The 17,144-nt window shown below is 36.0% G+C and overlaps 3 protein-coding genes across 4 annotated transcripts; all 3 read left to right on the forward strand.

Moving 5' to 3' along the window:
• Positions 1-1,677: 1,677 nt before the first annotated feature.
• Positions 1,678-5,890, forward strand: LOC120152580 (galactolipid galactosyltransferase SFR2, chloroplastic-like). Of its 2 annotated transcripts, none has more exons than XM_039164782.1 (10): positions 1,678-1,935; positions 2,301-2,664; positions 2,769-2,907; positions 3,448-3,614; positions 3,915-4,136; positions 4,304-4,475; positions 4,586-4,819; positions 4,907-5,056; positions 5,153-5,282; positions 5,567-5,890. In XM_039164782.1, the coding sequence occupies exons 1-10, from the start codon at positions 1,764-1,766 to the stop codon at positions 5,761-5,763; spliced, it is 1,947 nt and encodes a 648-aa protein (XP_039020713.1). In that variant the 5' UTR covers positions 1,678-1,763; the 3' UTR covers positions 5,764-5,890. The 2 variants fall into 2 exon arrangements, with proteins under 2 accessions (XP_039020713.1, XP_039020714.1); XM_039164783.1 differs by having other exon boundaries at positions 1,679-1,935; positions 4,307-4,475.
• Positions 5,891-8,210: 2,320 nt separating this feature from the next.
• On the forward strand, positions 8,211-11,774 carry LOC120152523 (serine carboxypeptidase-like 33). The gene is made up of 3 exons (XM_039164726.1): positions 8,211-8,381; positions 8,602-8,739; positions 11,628-11,774. Exons 1-3 carry the CDS (start codon positions 8,211-8,213, stop codon positions 11,772-11,774), a joined length of 456 nt encoding a protein of 151 aa, XP_039020657.1.
• Positions 11,775-13,042: 1,268 nt separating this feature from the next.
• Positions 13,043-15,039, forward strand: LOC120152524. Its single transcript, XM_039164727.1, has 4 exons — positions 13,043-13,973; positions 14,087-14,283; positions 14,464-14,796; positions 14,884-15,039. Exons 1-4 carry the CDS (start codon positions 13,043-13,045, stop codon positions 15,037-15,039), a joined length of 1,617 nt encoding a protein of 538 aa, XP_039020658.1.
• Positions 15,040-17,144: the final 2,105 nt, after the last annotated feature.

A 17,144-nucleotide genomic window follows, 5' to 3' on the forward strand; every position in this document is an offset into this window, starting at 1 on the left:
TTTTTATATTATATTATATTTTCATATTACTATTATTATTGTAATGATTATTATTTTTCTATTTTATTCATTTATATATATATATATATTAATATTTCATTCATTTATTTATTTATTTTTCCTTTTATTTATTTTTACTTATTTTTATTCTTTATTTTTTCATTTATTCATTTTTTCCTCTAACACATCTTATGACTTTTTAAGGGTATTTTCGTCAATTAATCAGAGGTAAGTAATTCATGATCAAATTTTACCTTTTAATTTAAAATTATAATTTTCTTAATTAAGACAACTGGAAATTATATAGTACCGAAAGGGCGGTTCAAGGGTGCTAATCCTTCCTTGACCGTAACCGACTCCCGAGCCCGATATATTTCTGGTAAGACGCAGATCAGGTAAGAAATAGGGTATCCGATCAATCCATTTATTTTTAAATAAATGATCGGTGGCGACTCCCAATCCACATTTTTCAAGTCGAAACCCAATCTCGAGGCCCAACCGAAAGACGGTTGCGACACGATTTTTCCGAGATAGCCAAGTTGGTTACTCTGAGCCGTCTTTAATGAGTCCCATCGGAAGTTACTACGACCAGGGCGATGGCACAGGTTTTAGCTTCGACGATGAAGATTTTTTCTACTTACAGAACCAGTTCAACTTCAACATGTGAAATGCAAATACGTAAACTACCAATTAATTTTGCATGGCTATGTTTATATAATCGACATAATTACTATTTTTGGATATATATATATATATATATATATATATATATATATATATATATATATATATATATATATATATATATATGAATTAGGGGACATGGATGTTGGGAAAAAGAATTGGAGAAGTTATCGGATTAATTAGGAAAATAGAGATGTTTTTACGGTAATTGATCAAATCGTTGGTAGGTGATGACTATTAGGGATATAAAAATGATTTCGATCCGAAAATTTAACTAAAATCGATTCGAATTTGAATTATTTGTTACTTAGGATGAGTCTGATGCACTCTTAAAATGGGTAAAATTATGCTAAATGGATCCAATAAGAAATGGTGGCTTTATAGAATTTATAACATGAGTGACTGATCAATGAATCAGATAAATGATCAAAAAATTAGATAAATAATTAACAATTCAATTTAATTTTCCGTCACTCACATTAATAATTAACTTCGAGTGATCAATTTATTATAAATTGATAATATTAATAATCAATTGTTGCTAAATTATGCTAAATGGATCCAATAAAAAATGATGATTTTATAGAATTTATAACATGAGTGATTGATCAATGAATCAGATAAATGATCAATAAATTAGATAAATAATTAATAATTCAGTTTAATTTTTTGTCACCCACATTAATAATTAACTTCGAGTGATCCATTTATTATAAATTGATAATATTAATAATCAATTGTTGCTTTTAAAACTTTGATAAAGAAAAAGATAAAAACTATGCAAGGAAAAAACGAAGGAAAAGGGAGAGAACCCGAAGCATCAACTTACCAACGCGCCATCGGAAGCCATAACCGTCACGTCACAACAAAAACAAAACGTAATAACTGTTACGTACACGACACTACTCTTCTTTGGTCCCCCATGTTATCCTAATGCTGGTATATGCCACGTGGACGATTATCGTATTCCCTAGTAACGGACTCCGTCTCATACGATGAATTAGCCACTCCATTTCAAACTCTCAGCTCTCGGTCTTTTCAAGTTTTTAAATCTCATTTCTCAATACAAAAACAAGATAATGGCGTTAACGGCCTTGTTTCTTTCGGCGACGAAGCTCGCCGGAATCATAGTGACGATTTCCATCGCCGCCAATGCTTTCTCTTTCTCGCGTTACCGGAAAAAGCATCTCCGGCGCTTCGATTCTCCAATCGACGAATCCTCCGATATTCTTGCTGATTTCAATGTCAATGGTAATTAGGTCAACACTCAACCAAACCCTAAATCTTCTTTTCCTCTGATTGCTTTATTAAATGTTGCTCGTCTATGGCTTTTGAGCTTGGTTTGTGTACATTTAGAGTGAAGCTTTCTAAGTGCATGAGAAAAAGTACTTGTTTATAAAGTTGTTTGCTTTTATTTCTTCATTTGGATAGTTTACGGTTATAGTATTAGAATTAATTTTGCTATTCTTTGAGAGAGAGAGAGAAAGGGGACAACTTTTTTAACTTGATTGTATATATGGAGTTAATAGTAACTAGTTAAGTGACAAGTTGAGGCATTTGGTTTCCATATGTTTGTTGATAATTTATGTGCTATATGATGATCTCTATATGTTTAGGTGAGGAGGGAAATGGGTTTTTCTTTGGATTGGCAACAGCTCCAGCACATGTGGAAGACAGGCTCAATGATGCTTGGCTACAGTTTGCGGAAGAAAATCCTTGTCATAAATCAGAAACAAGTGATGATGATCCAGTGGAAGCTGATGCAGTGATGGGTGTTGCTGCTGATGGTGGTTCGCATAGTGCTCCGTTAGCTAGGGAAAAGTCTGGCAAAAAGAAGAGGCCCCTTAAGGTTGCCATGGAAGCCATGATAAGAGGGTTACAAAAGTTTGTAGAGGATGAGGCTGAAGAAGAAGGAAAAGAGACTGCTTCCTCTGAGGAATGCCATCATAATGTAGCAGCATGGCACAATGTTCCTCACCCGTAAATCTTATTATCTGATAAACGATTCCTTTATTTACAAAAGAGGTTCTTCTTACTCACTGATCTTTTACAACGTGAGAAATGAGTTGCTTTAATTGTTTCAGGGAGGAGAGATTAAAATTTTGGTCTGATCCTGACACAGAAGTGAAGCTGGCTAAAGATACTGGCATCAGTATCTTTCGGATGGGAATAGACTGGAGTCGAGTCATGCCACAGGAGCCAGTTAATGGGATTAACGATGCTGTAAGTTTGATGCTGCTGTACTGTATGCAATAATGCTTTTCGTCTATTGTCTTTCCATTTTTCATGATATAGGCAGAAAAAGTTACAAATGGTCGAGAGTTTAGCATGCCAACTCAAGGTGATTCATTTTCACTGAATTTGGATCAAATTTTGGTTTGGTGTGCGACTGAAACATATTTGTTTGTCCATGGGTGCGGCAGGAGAAAAAGTTATGGTGATAACTCAAATGCTTGACCATAGCTTAAATATCCCCTATTTCTCTTTCTTTCTCTTATGCACATTCTTACAACACATAGGGGTGCCCTTTTTATCTGCAATGACTGTTAAGGGGTCCCTGGATTTCAGTAAGTGAAAGAGAATTGAAAGGGTACCTAGTAGGCTTTCTCACTGGTGCTGAAAGGGAAAAAGATTCTTCCTGTCTATAAAAAGTAATTGTTGCTCAAATTTAAGACTCCAGCATGGCATCCAAGTTTCCTTGATTTCTTATATTCAAATCAAACGAGTCCACATTTAGATTGTTCGTATGGTGTTCCCTTTTAGGTCAATTATGCAGCACTGGAGCGATATAAATGGATAATCAACAGAGTTCGGTCTAATGGAATGAAGGTGATGCTCACACTATTTCATCACTCACTGCCCCCATGGGCTGGTGATTATGGTGGATGGAAGCTGGAGAAAACTGTTGGTTACTTCATTGAGTTTACCAAGTAAGTATTCCCTCAAGTAGTATTTTCTCTTCTATGTTTTTGTATCTCTGAAGATACTTTTTTTCCATGCAACTAAGGTAAACTGTTGGAGTTAAAAACTTATAGTCCGAATTCCGAAAGTGGTAAGAATTCAACAGGTTGCTGTTCTTAACTAAACTTTAACGTAGACCATGAGACAGATATTAGGCTGCTAATTCACATCTCTTGGGAGCCACTTTATGCTAGTTTCAATTTAGGAACTTTGTGTTTTTGCATGTCCTACCAATTTTATTACTCATTTCTTATGTGTATATCATGCAGGCTTGTTGTCGACAGCGTATCAGATATGGTCGACTATTGGGTAACATTTAACGAACCTCATGTATTCTGTATGCTTACTTATTGTGCGGGTGCTTGGCCCGGTGGTCATCCTGATATGCTGGAGGTTGCCACTTCTGCTATGCCAACTGGTGTTTTTATGCAAGCCTTGCATTGGATGGCCGTTTCACATTCAAAGGCCTATGACTATATACATGAACAAAGGTTTTTTCTTCCTTATAAAGACTTACGAAAAGGATTTTTTTTATTTAAAAAAAATCATTAATTTCCAACAAGTTATATCTTTTTGGTGCCGGAGAAATCATTCACGCTCTTACCCGTTTGACATATTTTCCCAAATTTATGACATTCCAAATACTATTTCATTTCAGCAGTACATCATCAAAAAAAGTGGTTGGAATAGCACATAATGTATCATTTACACGGCCATATGGTCTCTTTGATGTTGCTGCTGTTACGCTGGCCAATTCTCTCACCATTTTTCCATATGTGGATAGTATACGTGACAAGCTGGATTTTATAGGCATAAACTACTATGGGCAGGTTCCTTTTTCTCATTTGATTTTTATTGGAAGAAAATAAAGTTCCTGTTTACGAAGCAATGTATTATTCTTCACATATAAACCTATCGACCTTATTCTTCTGCTGGCCAGGAAGTAATATCTGGTGCCGGACTGAAGCTAGTAGAGACTGATGAGTACAGTGAATCAGGGCGAGGGGTTTATCCAGACGGCCTGTTTCGTCTGTTAATAGAGTTTCATGAAAGATACAAACACCTTAAGGTCCCATTCATAATTACAGAGAACGGTGTTAGTGATGAGACGGATATTATCCGTAGACCTTATCTTTTAGAACATTTACTTGCTGTTTATGCAGCAATGCTCAAGGTTTGGCTTTAAAGTTCAGGGAATCTGGAATTTAGTTTTCTGGAATCAGTTAGTTACAGAACTGAGAACAGACCTGCTTTATTACAGGGTGTCCCTGTGCTCGGTTACATGTTTTGGACTATTTCCGACAACTGGGAATGGGCTGATGGTTATGGTCCTAAGTTTGGACTTGTAGCCGTTGATCGTGCCAATGGCCTTGCTCGAATCCCACGTCCTTCATATCACCTCTTTTCAAAGGTTTATTATCCTTTCCACAGGGATATTCCATCATTAGCCTTCCCAGTGCTACTCATGTATTTTTACTGAAACCATCATAATCCATGTTGATTTTAGGTGGTAACCACAGGCAAAATTACACGTGAAGACAGGGAAAGAGCATGGAATGAACTTCAAAAAGCTGCAAAAGAGAAGCAAACAAGACCTTTCTATCGGGAAGTTAATAACCAAGGTTTGATGTATGCAGGTACAATGACGGCTCCTTATTTGCATGTTTATTGTAGTCTCTTATACTTGACATTTGTTCCTGGCATATAAAATATAAAATGATCGATACCGTTGAGGTTGCACACCTTTGAAGGGTGATCCATGAAATCTATGTCCCAATTCGCGTATAAGTTTGAACGCACAATTTTAAATGCATTACGTGAATGTCGTGATACTGTCTTGCTTGCTATTATTGCTCACTTGAAAATGACCTTTTGGAGGCAGAGACTGAGATCTGACTTGTTTCGTATTTTCTGTTGATAGGAGGCCTTGATGAACCTACACAGCGGCCTTTTATCGAAAGAGATTGGCGGTTTGGACACTACGAAATGGAAGGTCTGCAGGATCCATTAAGCCGATTATCCCGATACCTTCTCCAACCTTTCTCCCTCAAAAAGAAGAGGAAATATAAGAAAGTTGACACTGAATTGGTTCTTCAGCCCCTTGAACTGAATGTGTAAAGGTATATAAACTCTAGTATTAGTTCCATTGTTTGGAATTCTTAGCATACAGCACCAGACAGTCGGTACAGTTACTTTTGCCTTAAGAGGCTGAGACTCTGGCTCTTTAAATAAAGTGATTTAAACATGTCCGGTTTAAATCTGTTCTTGTAATAAAGCCTAAATTACATCTCTGAAATATGCCTTTCCATAAGCAAATAGAACAGCTACACTTCTTGTCTGCCCAAGAAAAAAATTGAAAACTTTTGTTTATCTCCCAACAGTGGAGGATAAAAGGATTTAAGAACGGAGATTTAGTGGCCCTCCCCTCTTGTTCAAAGTTGAAATATTATCACGAATCAAACGATCTTAATGATTAAAAAGATTATTAGAGATTTTAGATTCGGGTATGCGTATGTTCGATTCGGTGATTTTACGCAAACAATAAACATTATATTAGAAAGTCAAAGTTAATGATTTAGATTGAATTTAAAACTTTTAACTATTTAGACACGTGTAGTTTTGTTGTGCGACAGATTAATTTAAGACGTGTTTAACCTAAAATGTTACCTTGTTCAACCTAAATAGTTATACAAATTTGTAACATTTTCGGTTGTAGCCAAAAAGTAACATTGCGAGGGATTTAGGACTTACAACCAAAAATGTTTTGAAGAATGTATTATTTTCAGTTGCAACCGAAAATATTATCCTGTCCAACTTAAAAAAATACACTCTTAAGAAGATTTTCGATTACAACCGATTTTTGTCACTTTTTAGTCTTACATTAACAAGTTATATTTTAGAATTTAGGTTTAGACACACATTGAACCTTACAAGCACATCATGGAAGCTAGCATACGCATGGTATAGAACACTCACATTTATCTCAACTCATAAGTCAACTTTCGACGAAATTCAATTTCAATAGGCGAGGACCTATATACAAAACAATCCATCTATTAGTGGTACAAGGGTAATTTTCTCAAGTTCAGAGAACTAACAACATGCTCATCAATTGGCATGCATGAGTAGTTAGGGTATCCATACTTATTCTAGGATATTGGTATCAGAGATTCAATATGAATAAGAATCACTGAACAGGGTTTAATAATTCAGCTTCAGCTTCAGCTACTTACATAAGTAACCCTAGATAAAAAGGGTTTAGTTCATAAGTAAAATTAATTCTGCTTGAATAGTCATTTGCTACAAATTAAAGAAAGAAAGAGATGAAAGTTTAGAGCGAAGAAATCTTAATCTCAAAACCAACACATAATCTCCATTCTTCCTCTGTTAGCATCAGGGACGGACGTTAGATTTTATGTTTAGGGTAAATCTCTAAAATTTTAGAAAGGGATGGACTTATAAAATCCTATGGACGAAAATAGATTTTCAATAGAAAATACATAGAAAAATCTAAAATATATGTTAATTTTAAATCTTCCCGAAGCAATTGCACCCACCCGTCCGCCCTCGATCCATTCCTGATTATCATCAAATTATGTGCATAGGTCGACTCAAACGGAGAAGTTTTCAAGAGATTGCAAAATGGCATCCATTAATCAACAATTACAATACAAGATAATACAATTGGTTTAACGATTCAACACCTGTCTGTTCCATCAAGAACAAACAGCTGAATGAAAGAGCAAAACTTGAAAGTGCTCTTGATCTTGTTCTCAACTGAAACTTGGTTCCCAATGGATCTTAGCCATTTCAGTTTCTTGGTTCGGTTCTTTTATGCCAAGTGCAACTAGGGATGGCATGGGTCGGGTTGGGTCGGATTTTTGGTCCACCCGACCAGAGAACAAAGAATCCTCCACTTGAGATCCGACTCAACCAAAACAAGATTTCACCCGTCCCGAACCCGCCCCGATATATAACTTAAAAAATCAGACTCGACCCGAAATAATAATAAAAATATTATTTTTATTCAATAAAAATAATGACTTAATTAAAAAAAAATAATATATATATAGAGGGATATTATTATAATTATTCCTAAATATATTAGGTAAAATTATATATTTTTTCGGGTCGGGTCCGATATTTTTTACCGTAAACCCGATCCAACTCGAACCGAACACCACATTTAAAAAATCCGACTTGACCTGAACCCAATTTTTTTTAAAAAAAACCCAATCAGATCAGGTTGAATCTGATTCGAGTCCCATGCCCATCCCTAAGAGCAACCCACCTTCTCCTTTGCTTTGTGCATAAATAGATGTTGGACCAAACTTGTTGGCGAGTTTACTCAACTTGAAGCACAAATGGGCTCCAATGCATCATCCAAGAGACTTTCCATTTCTCATTCATTCATATGCTTCTTAATTTCTTAATTCCATCAAGTTCGGCTCAGGAATCCGATCGAGTAATCGATCTTCCTAACCAACCGAAGTCGCCGTCGATTTCTCATTCATTCATATGCTACATGAATTATAAAATACCATAAACTCACACTCGATCGATACATGTTGCAGGTAGGAAATCCATTTACCGATGACAACTATGACAACACCGGCATCATGGACTATGCTTGGAGCCACTCCGTCATACCGGATGACCTCTACCGTCAAACCAAACAAGTCCGTGATTTCAAGGCTTCACCCTGGTCCACCCAATGCAATGATGTCGTTAACCGAGTCTTCGAAAAATACTCCCGAGATCGATATTTATAATATCTATTCCCCCAAATGCCTTCTTTAACACCACATCATCGGCAACACCTAATAAGGTGATCATCCATCGATTTATCTATCTATCTATCTTTAACAAGTACGAAAGTGTTCGTGCTTTAAGTATCCGTCCATGTAGCATGAATGAAAAGACGATGCTAAAGGGTGTAACCACGCCATTTCGCAGATAGAAAACCATGGGTTGAAGAGAGTGGGGATCTTTGCAGAAGGTTATGATCCATGTTATCCTGAATACGCAGTAATGTACTTCAACAGGCCAGATGTTCAACAATCTATTCATGCAGGCACCAGAGGGGCGAAATGGGTGAGCTGCAAGTATTATAAATTAATGGTGTTTTATTCTAAATTGTTAAAAAAATAATATATTTCAAATTTTGAATGAGTTACTAAAATGAAAGAAAGACTAAAGTTTTTAATGACAGAGTACTAAAATGAAACAAAAATTAAATTTTAGGTATAGTTTTAAAAAAATTGAAAGTTTAGGTATTAAAACATATCAAAATTAATAGCTTAGATATTAGATGCGTATTTCATCTTAAAAGAAAATATAACTATTTATGATATCGTGATGGTAAAAGTCACTGTTTTAAAAACAATCTTATTCGAATTGGAGGGAAGGACTATCCTTTTATAAGAGTAGTAAAAGAGTAAAATTATCAAATTATAACTACCTACTCTTACAAGTCCCTACGTATGATAACCAGCCCCTAAAAATAGTCCCCATTATTTACATTACTAACAATATTTATAGGATTCCATCTAAGAAGCACGGGGAAGACAAAGGAAGGGCGTTTCAAGTACTTGATACGTCCTTGGCACGGGGACGATTGGGAGATATACTGAGGATGTACTATTGTGGCGGGGTACGGTCGTACAAGGTCGGAAATGTTTTGACCGGGACCTGAGGACGTTTTGGGGACTATCGCCGGCCAAAGGGAAAAGAAAGAGAGAGGGTCGGGGACTGGGACTATCACCGGTCGTACAAGGTTTTTGAAAAGAAAGGAAAAATTAAAAGAAGAAACAGGAAGTGGCCACGCCGGGGAAGAGTGAGATTAGAATTTAAAGAATATTTGGTCTAATTGTCAGTTGATTCCTGATCTTTCTAGGACTTTCGAATATGGAAACAATTTTTTCAGTATTTTCAAATTGCCCACCAAAATTACTTTAGAGATTTAGGTGGCGTTTGTTTTTGTAGAGATAAAAGACCTGCAGTCTGCGAACCACATCTGCAGCAGAAGAGGTGGATCAAAAGTCTGCAGTCTGCAAGAACAAGACTTTTTTTTAACGTCTGCAGACTGTTAAAATAAACTGAAATGTAAATAAACTGATTTTTTAAACTTAAAAGAGTTTTGCAATACTGAGATTTAAATAATTTTAGTTTTATAATACTGAAATTTAAATAATTCATACAACTACAATAATAATTTTTTTAGAAAAACAAATACCACCTTATTAATTATATTATAAGTCTTACATAATCACATGTATTATTAGTTTTATAAGTTTTATAGAATAAAATTTATAAATGATCATTAAATTATATGAGTTTTTTAAATATGCAATTATGTAATACTTTTAATTTTTTTAAATATATATTCATAATTTATTTTTATAATTATATGATATTTTTAGAAAATATTTTTTAATTTATCAAATTATTTTATGATTATTTTTTATTTAATTGTGATTATATTTTAAAATTTTAAAAACATAATTTATAATTTTTTATATTTTAAAATCTTAATTATCAAACAATGAAATCATTTTTTATTAAGCAATGTGGTTTAAATACTTACATTTTCTATAAAAAGTTTAAATATAGTTTAAAATATCTATAATATAATATTAAAAAATTAATATTTAATTTATTTAAAAAATTAATATCTATAATATAATATTAAAAAATTAATATTTAATTTATTTAAAAAATTAATATTAAAATTAAAATCAAATATAAAACCTCCTTGAAGAGGTTAGAAGATGTCTGCAGATATAAGACCGTGTGCGCCGCGCAGACCATGCGCAGACTTTAGAAGAGCTTTTGACTTCTAAAAAACAAACGGTATGCGAAGCCCAATGTCTGCGCTTGGTCTACGCGGCGCAGACATAAAAGTTTTGTAGACCTTAGTAAAAAAAACACCACCTTAAAAAACAATTCCCAAATGTTAGGATTTTTAATTAGGGTTAAATTAGAGTATTACACCAATTTTATATGAAGTATTGACTTTATTTATGATTTTTTACATCTATTTATAATTTTAAATTTTTTTATATGTCGTACCCTTGTCGTCCCTGTACCTTATAATTTTAGAAATTATTGTTTTTCGTCCAGTCCCCATCCTCATATCCGTCCCTGTACCTGTATCAGGATCAGTATCAGTGCAACATAGGATTCCATTATCAGAAGCATTAATTTTTATGTTTGATTCACTGACATGAATTTCTCTTCCTCACAGAGATTCCATCTTGAATACATATAATGTCTGTTTTTTCTGTACTGCCTACATACAAGAAGCTCATCAAAGTAAAACTGAAGATATGGACGTATAGGTAACGATCATGTCTCGTACACTCCATTATCACAGTTAAATATAAGATCAAAACGACATAATTTATCGAAAAAATAATTTATTGCAAAACGAAACATTAACACTAATCGATACAAATAAAATAAATAAATAAGGGTTGTGATCGGTTGGTCTAAATATTGTGGACATGGATGGAAGAATACCAGTGATAGGCACTAGATACTGCGTTGAATTTCTTGGGTAAACAACTAAATGACCACTTAACTATATGTTTGATATCGATATGACCACCATACTTTCAATTTTAACAATATGACCACATTGCTGATGTGGACCTCTCACTAGTCTTTAGTTAATAACATTCACATCAACTACGCCGTGTGTTTTAATTATAAGTGGCTACACTGAAATCACTTAAATAGTTATGTGATCGTATTATCAAAACTAAAAGTATAACGGTTATACTAGCGATGGGTATGGGTCGGTCGGATTAGATTTTCGATCAATTCGACCCGAAAATATAAATCCTCCACTCGAAACCTGTCAGGTTAGGGTCCCGTGCCCATTCCTAGATCATATCAACACCAATCCTATAGTTAAGTGGTGATTTGAGTTGTTTACCTTTTAATTTTTGCTGTAAAATAAACCTGATGGAAATTTACAGGTCGGAGGGAGGATGGTGGAGTACGAGGGGCTGACAATGGTGACGGTGAGAGGGGCTGGTCACATGGTGCCTCTAAACAAACCCAGTGAGGTTCTTGCCCTCATGCATTCTTTCTTGTCCGATGATCCACTACCCAATCACAGATAGATGATAATATTTTAAATAAATAAATGAGAAAGAATAAACAGGGTGTGCTGATGAGATGAGAATGTAAGTATGTGATAGGTTATGCATGCATGCATGCATGTATGTATGTATGAATTTTTTTAAATAATTTTCAAATAATTACTTACTCTTTATTTATACGTAGAAAAAAGATGAATATTCACTTTAAAAAATAAGATAAAAAATTATTATTAATTAAAATTACGAATAAAGTAGTGATCCGAAATCATCTAATAATTTTTTTGATTATCCGGACAGATTAAACGTTTGTTTGTAGTTTAATTTGTACAATTAATTGAATAGAAATCTCATGTCCCTTTCCCATGCCATCCCTCTTACTCTAAAATATCGACACGTGTTTGTTTTTAATTAATCGTTCTAAGCCTTGTTTGTTTTAACGTGGAATAAGTTTGCTGTTTTTCCTTCTTTTGATATCGTTTAAATATTAATTTATGTTCTGGAATTTATTTTAAATTTTAATTATATAAATATTAAAAGTAAAAAAATAAAAAATTAAATTAAATTATTATAATAATTTTCTTTTGTTTTATGTTAGTTATAATATTTTATATGAAATCTTTTAAAATTTAATCAAATAACGATTAAAATACACCGATAAGAAATGAAGAATTAAATATAACGACATTAATTTTTTGTAATTTATTTATCTGCATAAAATAAAATATTTTTATCATTGCAATTACAAAGAATAAAAATGTAAGATGGTTTTAATGTGTAATAGTGAGAATAAATAAAATACTTTTAAAATTAGATTGTATTTTTTTTTCGTGCATGCTAGCAGGCCTAGTAGCGAGTGACGACGAACCTTTGATTCTTTCCTGCTGTAACTCAATTTTTTTGAGGGGTTTTGTTGGGCTATGTCCGCTGAGGCTAAGGCGGACTGGAGGAAGCTCTTTGCGGCAGGGAGCGAGCAGGAGCTTGATTTTTTTCCCCGGCGGAGGAGGAGGGTTCTTGTATCGTGAAGCCTCCGAAATTTGTGTTTGAGGAGGGGATCCTGGAGTGGCAATTTGCGCTAGTTGGACAATTTATTGGATCTCCACCAAATTTTAGGACTCTGCAGAAGGTGATTGAGCTGATGTGGGGTAAATTTACTTCGGTGAAAGTAAGTCTGGCTGGCTCAAATCTTTGTGTTTTCTTTTGTCAATGCTTCTGCCAGGGACTGGGTTTTAGAGAATGGTCCCTGGCATGTTCAACATAGGCCCATATTCCTTAGGAAGTGGGAACCGAACATGAGAGAATTGCATTTTGACTTGTCTCGAATGCCGGTTTGGATTCAATTGTATAATATCCCCTTGGAGCTATTTTCGAGAAAGGGGCTTAGCTACATTGCGAGTGCAATTGGTAAGCCCTTGCATATGGACTCAATAACTGCATCAAGAGAAAGGCTTGAATTTGCTGGAGTATGTGTTGAAATCTCTGTGGATTCAAAAATTCCAGACTCTGTTGCTGTTTTGTTATGTGATGGATCTATTGCTAGTATCAAGGTTATTGTACCTTGGAAACCAGCTTCTTGTGATGTGTGTGGTAAATTTGGTCACTCGGTGAGATTATGTCCTCAGGGGAAGAAAGTAGAACAGTTCTGGAGAGTAAATGAGCCTAACAGAGAGAGGAAACAATTTGCAGCTGCACCAGGAGTTAAAGTTGACACTAACCCTACTGAGAAGCTGGAGGGGGTAGTTGTCACTAACTCTATTGATCAAAGTGTTAATCCAGAGGGGAAAATTGTTGATACTAATTGTAAAAGCAATGTTGACATAAACTCTGAACAGGTTGCTTTAAGTTTGGCAGATATAGTGGGGAAGAATTCCAAGGTAAATGATCGGCTTGATTCTGAGAAAGGTGCAGTTTTGGAGATTAATCATGTGGATATACAAAGCACTGATAATGGAAGTAATCCTCCCATTAAGAGAGGGAGAGGTAGACCAACAAAGGGTGGTAGCAAAGGTGCTATGGGAGGTTCAAAAAATAAGTTTGAAGTCCTTAACTCTATAGACCCTGAGAGTTTGTTAGTTACTGATGACTCAGGTAATAAGCAACGAGTAGCTTCTCTTGGAGTGACTAAGATCATCCAAGACCTGAAGCTAAAAAAGAAAGAGCATGTTGAAAAGGTAAAGAAAATAGAGGATAGAGGTGGTGCTTCTTCCTCATCCACCCTTCCATGTTAGTTTGCTTTTGGAACATTAGAGGTTTCAACAGCCCTTTAAAGCAAAAGAAAGTGTTGAAATGGGTTCGTAGCTGTTGAATCAGCATTTTGTGTTTTCTTGAAACCAGAGTTAAGGAAAGCAATGCTGGGGATATTCTGCATCAGAATTTCAGTGACTGGGATTCGTGTTGCAACTACAATCACTCAACAAATGGTCGCATCTGGACTCTTTGGCATAGAAGTTTAAACTACACTATTCTTTCTGTGTTTGATCAGAGCATTTCTTTGAAGAGTTCTTTTAGGGAGAAGGAGTTTGTTATATCTGCAGTTTATGGTTTAAATGAAGGGTGCCCTCGAAGACAACTTTGAAATCAATTAAGGTCTGTGGGGTGTACTGTTGGGAAATTACCTTGGCTAATCGGAGGAGACTTTAATGTCATCCTAAACGCTGAGGAAAGTTCGACTACTGTAAATGCGGCAACCAATGTAGATATTTCTGACTTTCAGAATTGTGTGGATGATTTGGGAGTGTTTGACCATCCTTACACTGGTCCGTTTTTCACGTGGTCGAATAAACAACAAGACAACTTCATGGCACGCAAACTGGACCGTGTGCTTATTAACTCGAGCTGTCTTGAAGCTTTTTCTGAATCTGAGATGGAATTCCAGACTCCCGGGGATTCCTCGGATCACTGTGCAGCTCTGATTTGGTTCCATAAGGAGGCTCCTACTTCAATGCCTAAGCCGTTTAAATTTTTTAATTTTTGGGCGAAGCATTCTGAGTTCCTTTCTATTGTGGAGAAATCTTGGCAGGCTCCAGCTGTGGGCAACCCTGCTCAAGTTATCTTTTACAAACTAAAAAGACTTAAAGGCTGCCTCAAGGAGTTAAATTGAGAATATTTCAATGACATATCTAATCGTGTCAAGCTGAAGAGAGAGGAGTTGATGAATATCCAGCTGGCTAACCTGAATTCTGCTCATTCTGGTAGTAACATCGCCTCTGAACTGGAAATTGGCAAGGAGCTGCAAGCCCTTGAAGAAGCTGAGCTTCTCTTTTATAAGCAGAAAGCTAAAGCAGATTGAATTAATGATGGGGACCAGGGGACTCATTTTTTTCATTCTATGGTCGCATGCAAAAGGAAATCAAACACAATTATGGTACTTTACAATCAGGATGGGCAAAGATTGGACACATTTGAAGATTTGTCAAATAAGGTGATCGATTTTTTCCAGAGGCAACTGGGGGTTGCTGAACGGAATATCACGGGCAGTAATGTTGAAACCATTAAAGATTTACTGAAATACACTCTTCCTATGGGAGCTGCTGATGAATTATGCAGAGAAGTGTCTGACATAGAGATAAGGGAGGCAATTTAGGGCCAAGGGAATGAGAAATCTCCTGGGCCTGATGGATATAATCCTTTCTTTTTCAAATCAGCTTGGCTTGTTATCTCTGATGATTTCAAATCCGCCATTTGGTACTGTTTCGATAACTCTTTTATTTTGCCTGCTTTTAACAGTACAACTATTGTCCTTGTGCCAAAAGTCTCGAACCCCAATATGATAAAAGACTATAGGCCAATTTCATGTTGCACTGTGGTCTATAAGACGATCACTAGGATCTTAGTTAGACATCTTTCTGCTATTTTTCCTAGCATGATTTCGAAAAATCAAACTGCTTTTGTCCGAGGAAGAAGCATCATTGATAATACGTTACTTGCTCAAGAGCTCGTTCGAGGCTATAATAGAAAGAGTATATCCCCCAGGTGTGCCATGAAAATTGATATACAAAAAGCTTTTGATTCCGTGAGTTGGGATTTTATTGCTATAGTGTTGTGTGCTCTAGGCTTGCCTGATAAATTTGTTGGGTGGATTTGTGCTTGCTTTACTAAGCCTGCCTACTCTATTATGCTCAATGGTTGCTTAGTTGGTTATTTTAAGGGTGCTAGGGGAGTAAGACAAGGAGATCCTCTGTCCCCTTACCTTTTTGTCCTGGTCATGAACGTTTTGTCTAGCTTGTTGAATGTGGCTGCTCAAAAGGGACTTTTCAGTTTCCACCCCAAATGCAGGAAAATTGGTCTAACTCATTTTTGCTTTACTGATGATTTATTAATTTTCTGCAAGGGATCTATTGATTCCATCCTTGGTGTTCAATCTGTTTTGGACTTATTCTACTCTCTTTCGGTCTTAAAACTGAATGCCAGCAAGTGTGATTTGTATGTTGCTGGAATGTCTACTACTATGTGTGATGACATTAGAGAAATCACTGGATTCAAAATAGGGAAATTACTTGTGAGATATTTGGGAATCCCTTTGGTGACCAAGAAGCTGACTGAGAAGGACTGTCAATGCCTCATTGAAAAGATAAGGGCCAAACTGAACCTTTGGGTTAATAGGCATCTGAGTTTTGCTGGCAGGTTACAACTGGTGCGCAGTGTGCTTTTTAGCATTGCATGTTTTTGGTGCAAGCAGGTCATGTTGCCTCTTGTTGTGATCAAAAGGATCGAGCAACTTTGCTCTCGATTCTTTTGGAAAGGCGCTGATGTGTCTGCTAAGGGGGCCCGAGTCAGCTGAAAACAGATTTGTCTATTAAAATCTGAAGGAGGCTTGGGTGTTTTTGACTTATGTGGATGGAATAAAGCATGCTTTGCGAGGCTGGTCAGAAGTTTATTAGCAGAGGATGGTTCCTTATGGGTGGCCTGGATCCACTCCTACGTGATAAAAGATGCTAATTTTTGGCAGATGAGTGTACCTTTGAATGCCACCTGGAGTTTCAAATGCTTACTTAAATTGAGGCCTGCTATATCTCATCTAGTTACTGGTCCAGGCAGTGATCCTAGGACGAGACAGATCTGGGAAAACATGCGGACCACGACAACAAAGGTTTTGTGGCACCGATTGGTGTGGTTCTCTGGGTGCATTCCTAAGCACAGTATTGTCCTTTGGATGGCTGTCTTAGATAGGCTCCCCACTCGCATCAGACTCGCGCGGATGGGACTAGCCATAGAGAGTGAAAATTGTCTGTTCTGTAGTATTGAACCGGAAACTCGGGACCATATTTTCTTCGAGTGTGGGTTAGCTAAGGCTTTGTGGGGTGTTATTCTCTCCCTTTGTGGTATAAATCGCCTTGTGAGCTGCTGGAATGGAGAGCTGGCTTGGGCTATTCACTGCTTTAAAGACAAATCTCT

The sequence above is a fragment of the Hibiscus syriacus genome, unplaced genomic scaffold (genome assembly GCF_006381635.1).
Source record: "Hibiscus syriacus cultivar Baekdansim isolate YM2019G1 unplaced genomic scaffold, ASM638163v2 tig00111092_pilon, whole genome shotgun sequence".
NCBI classification, from domain to species: Eukaryota; Viridiplantae; Streptophyta; class Magnoliopsida; order Malvales; family Malvaceae; genus Hibiscus; species Hibiscus syriacus.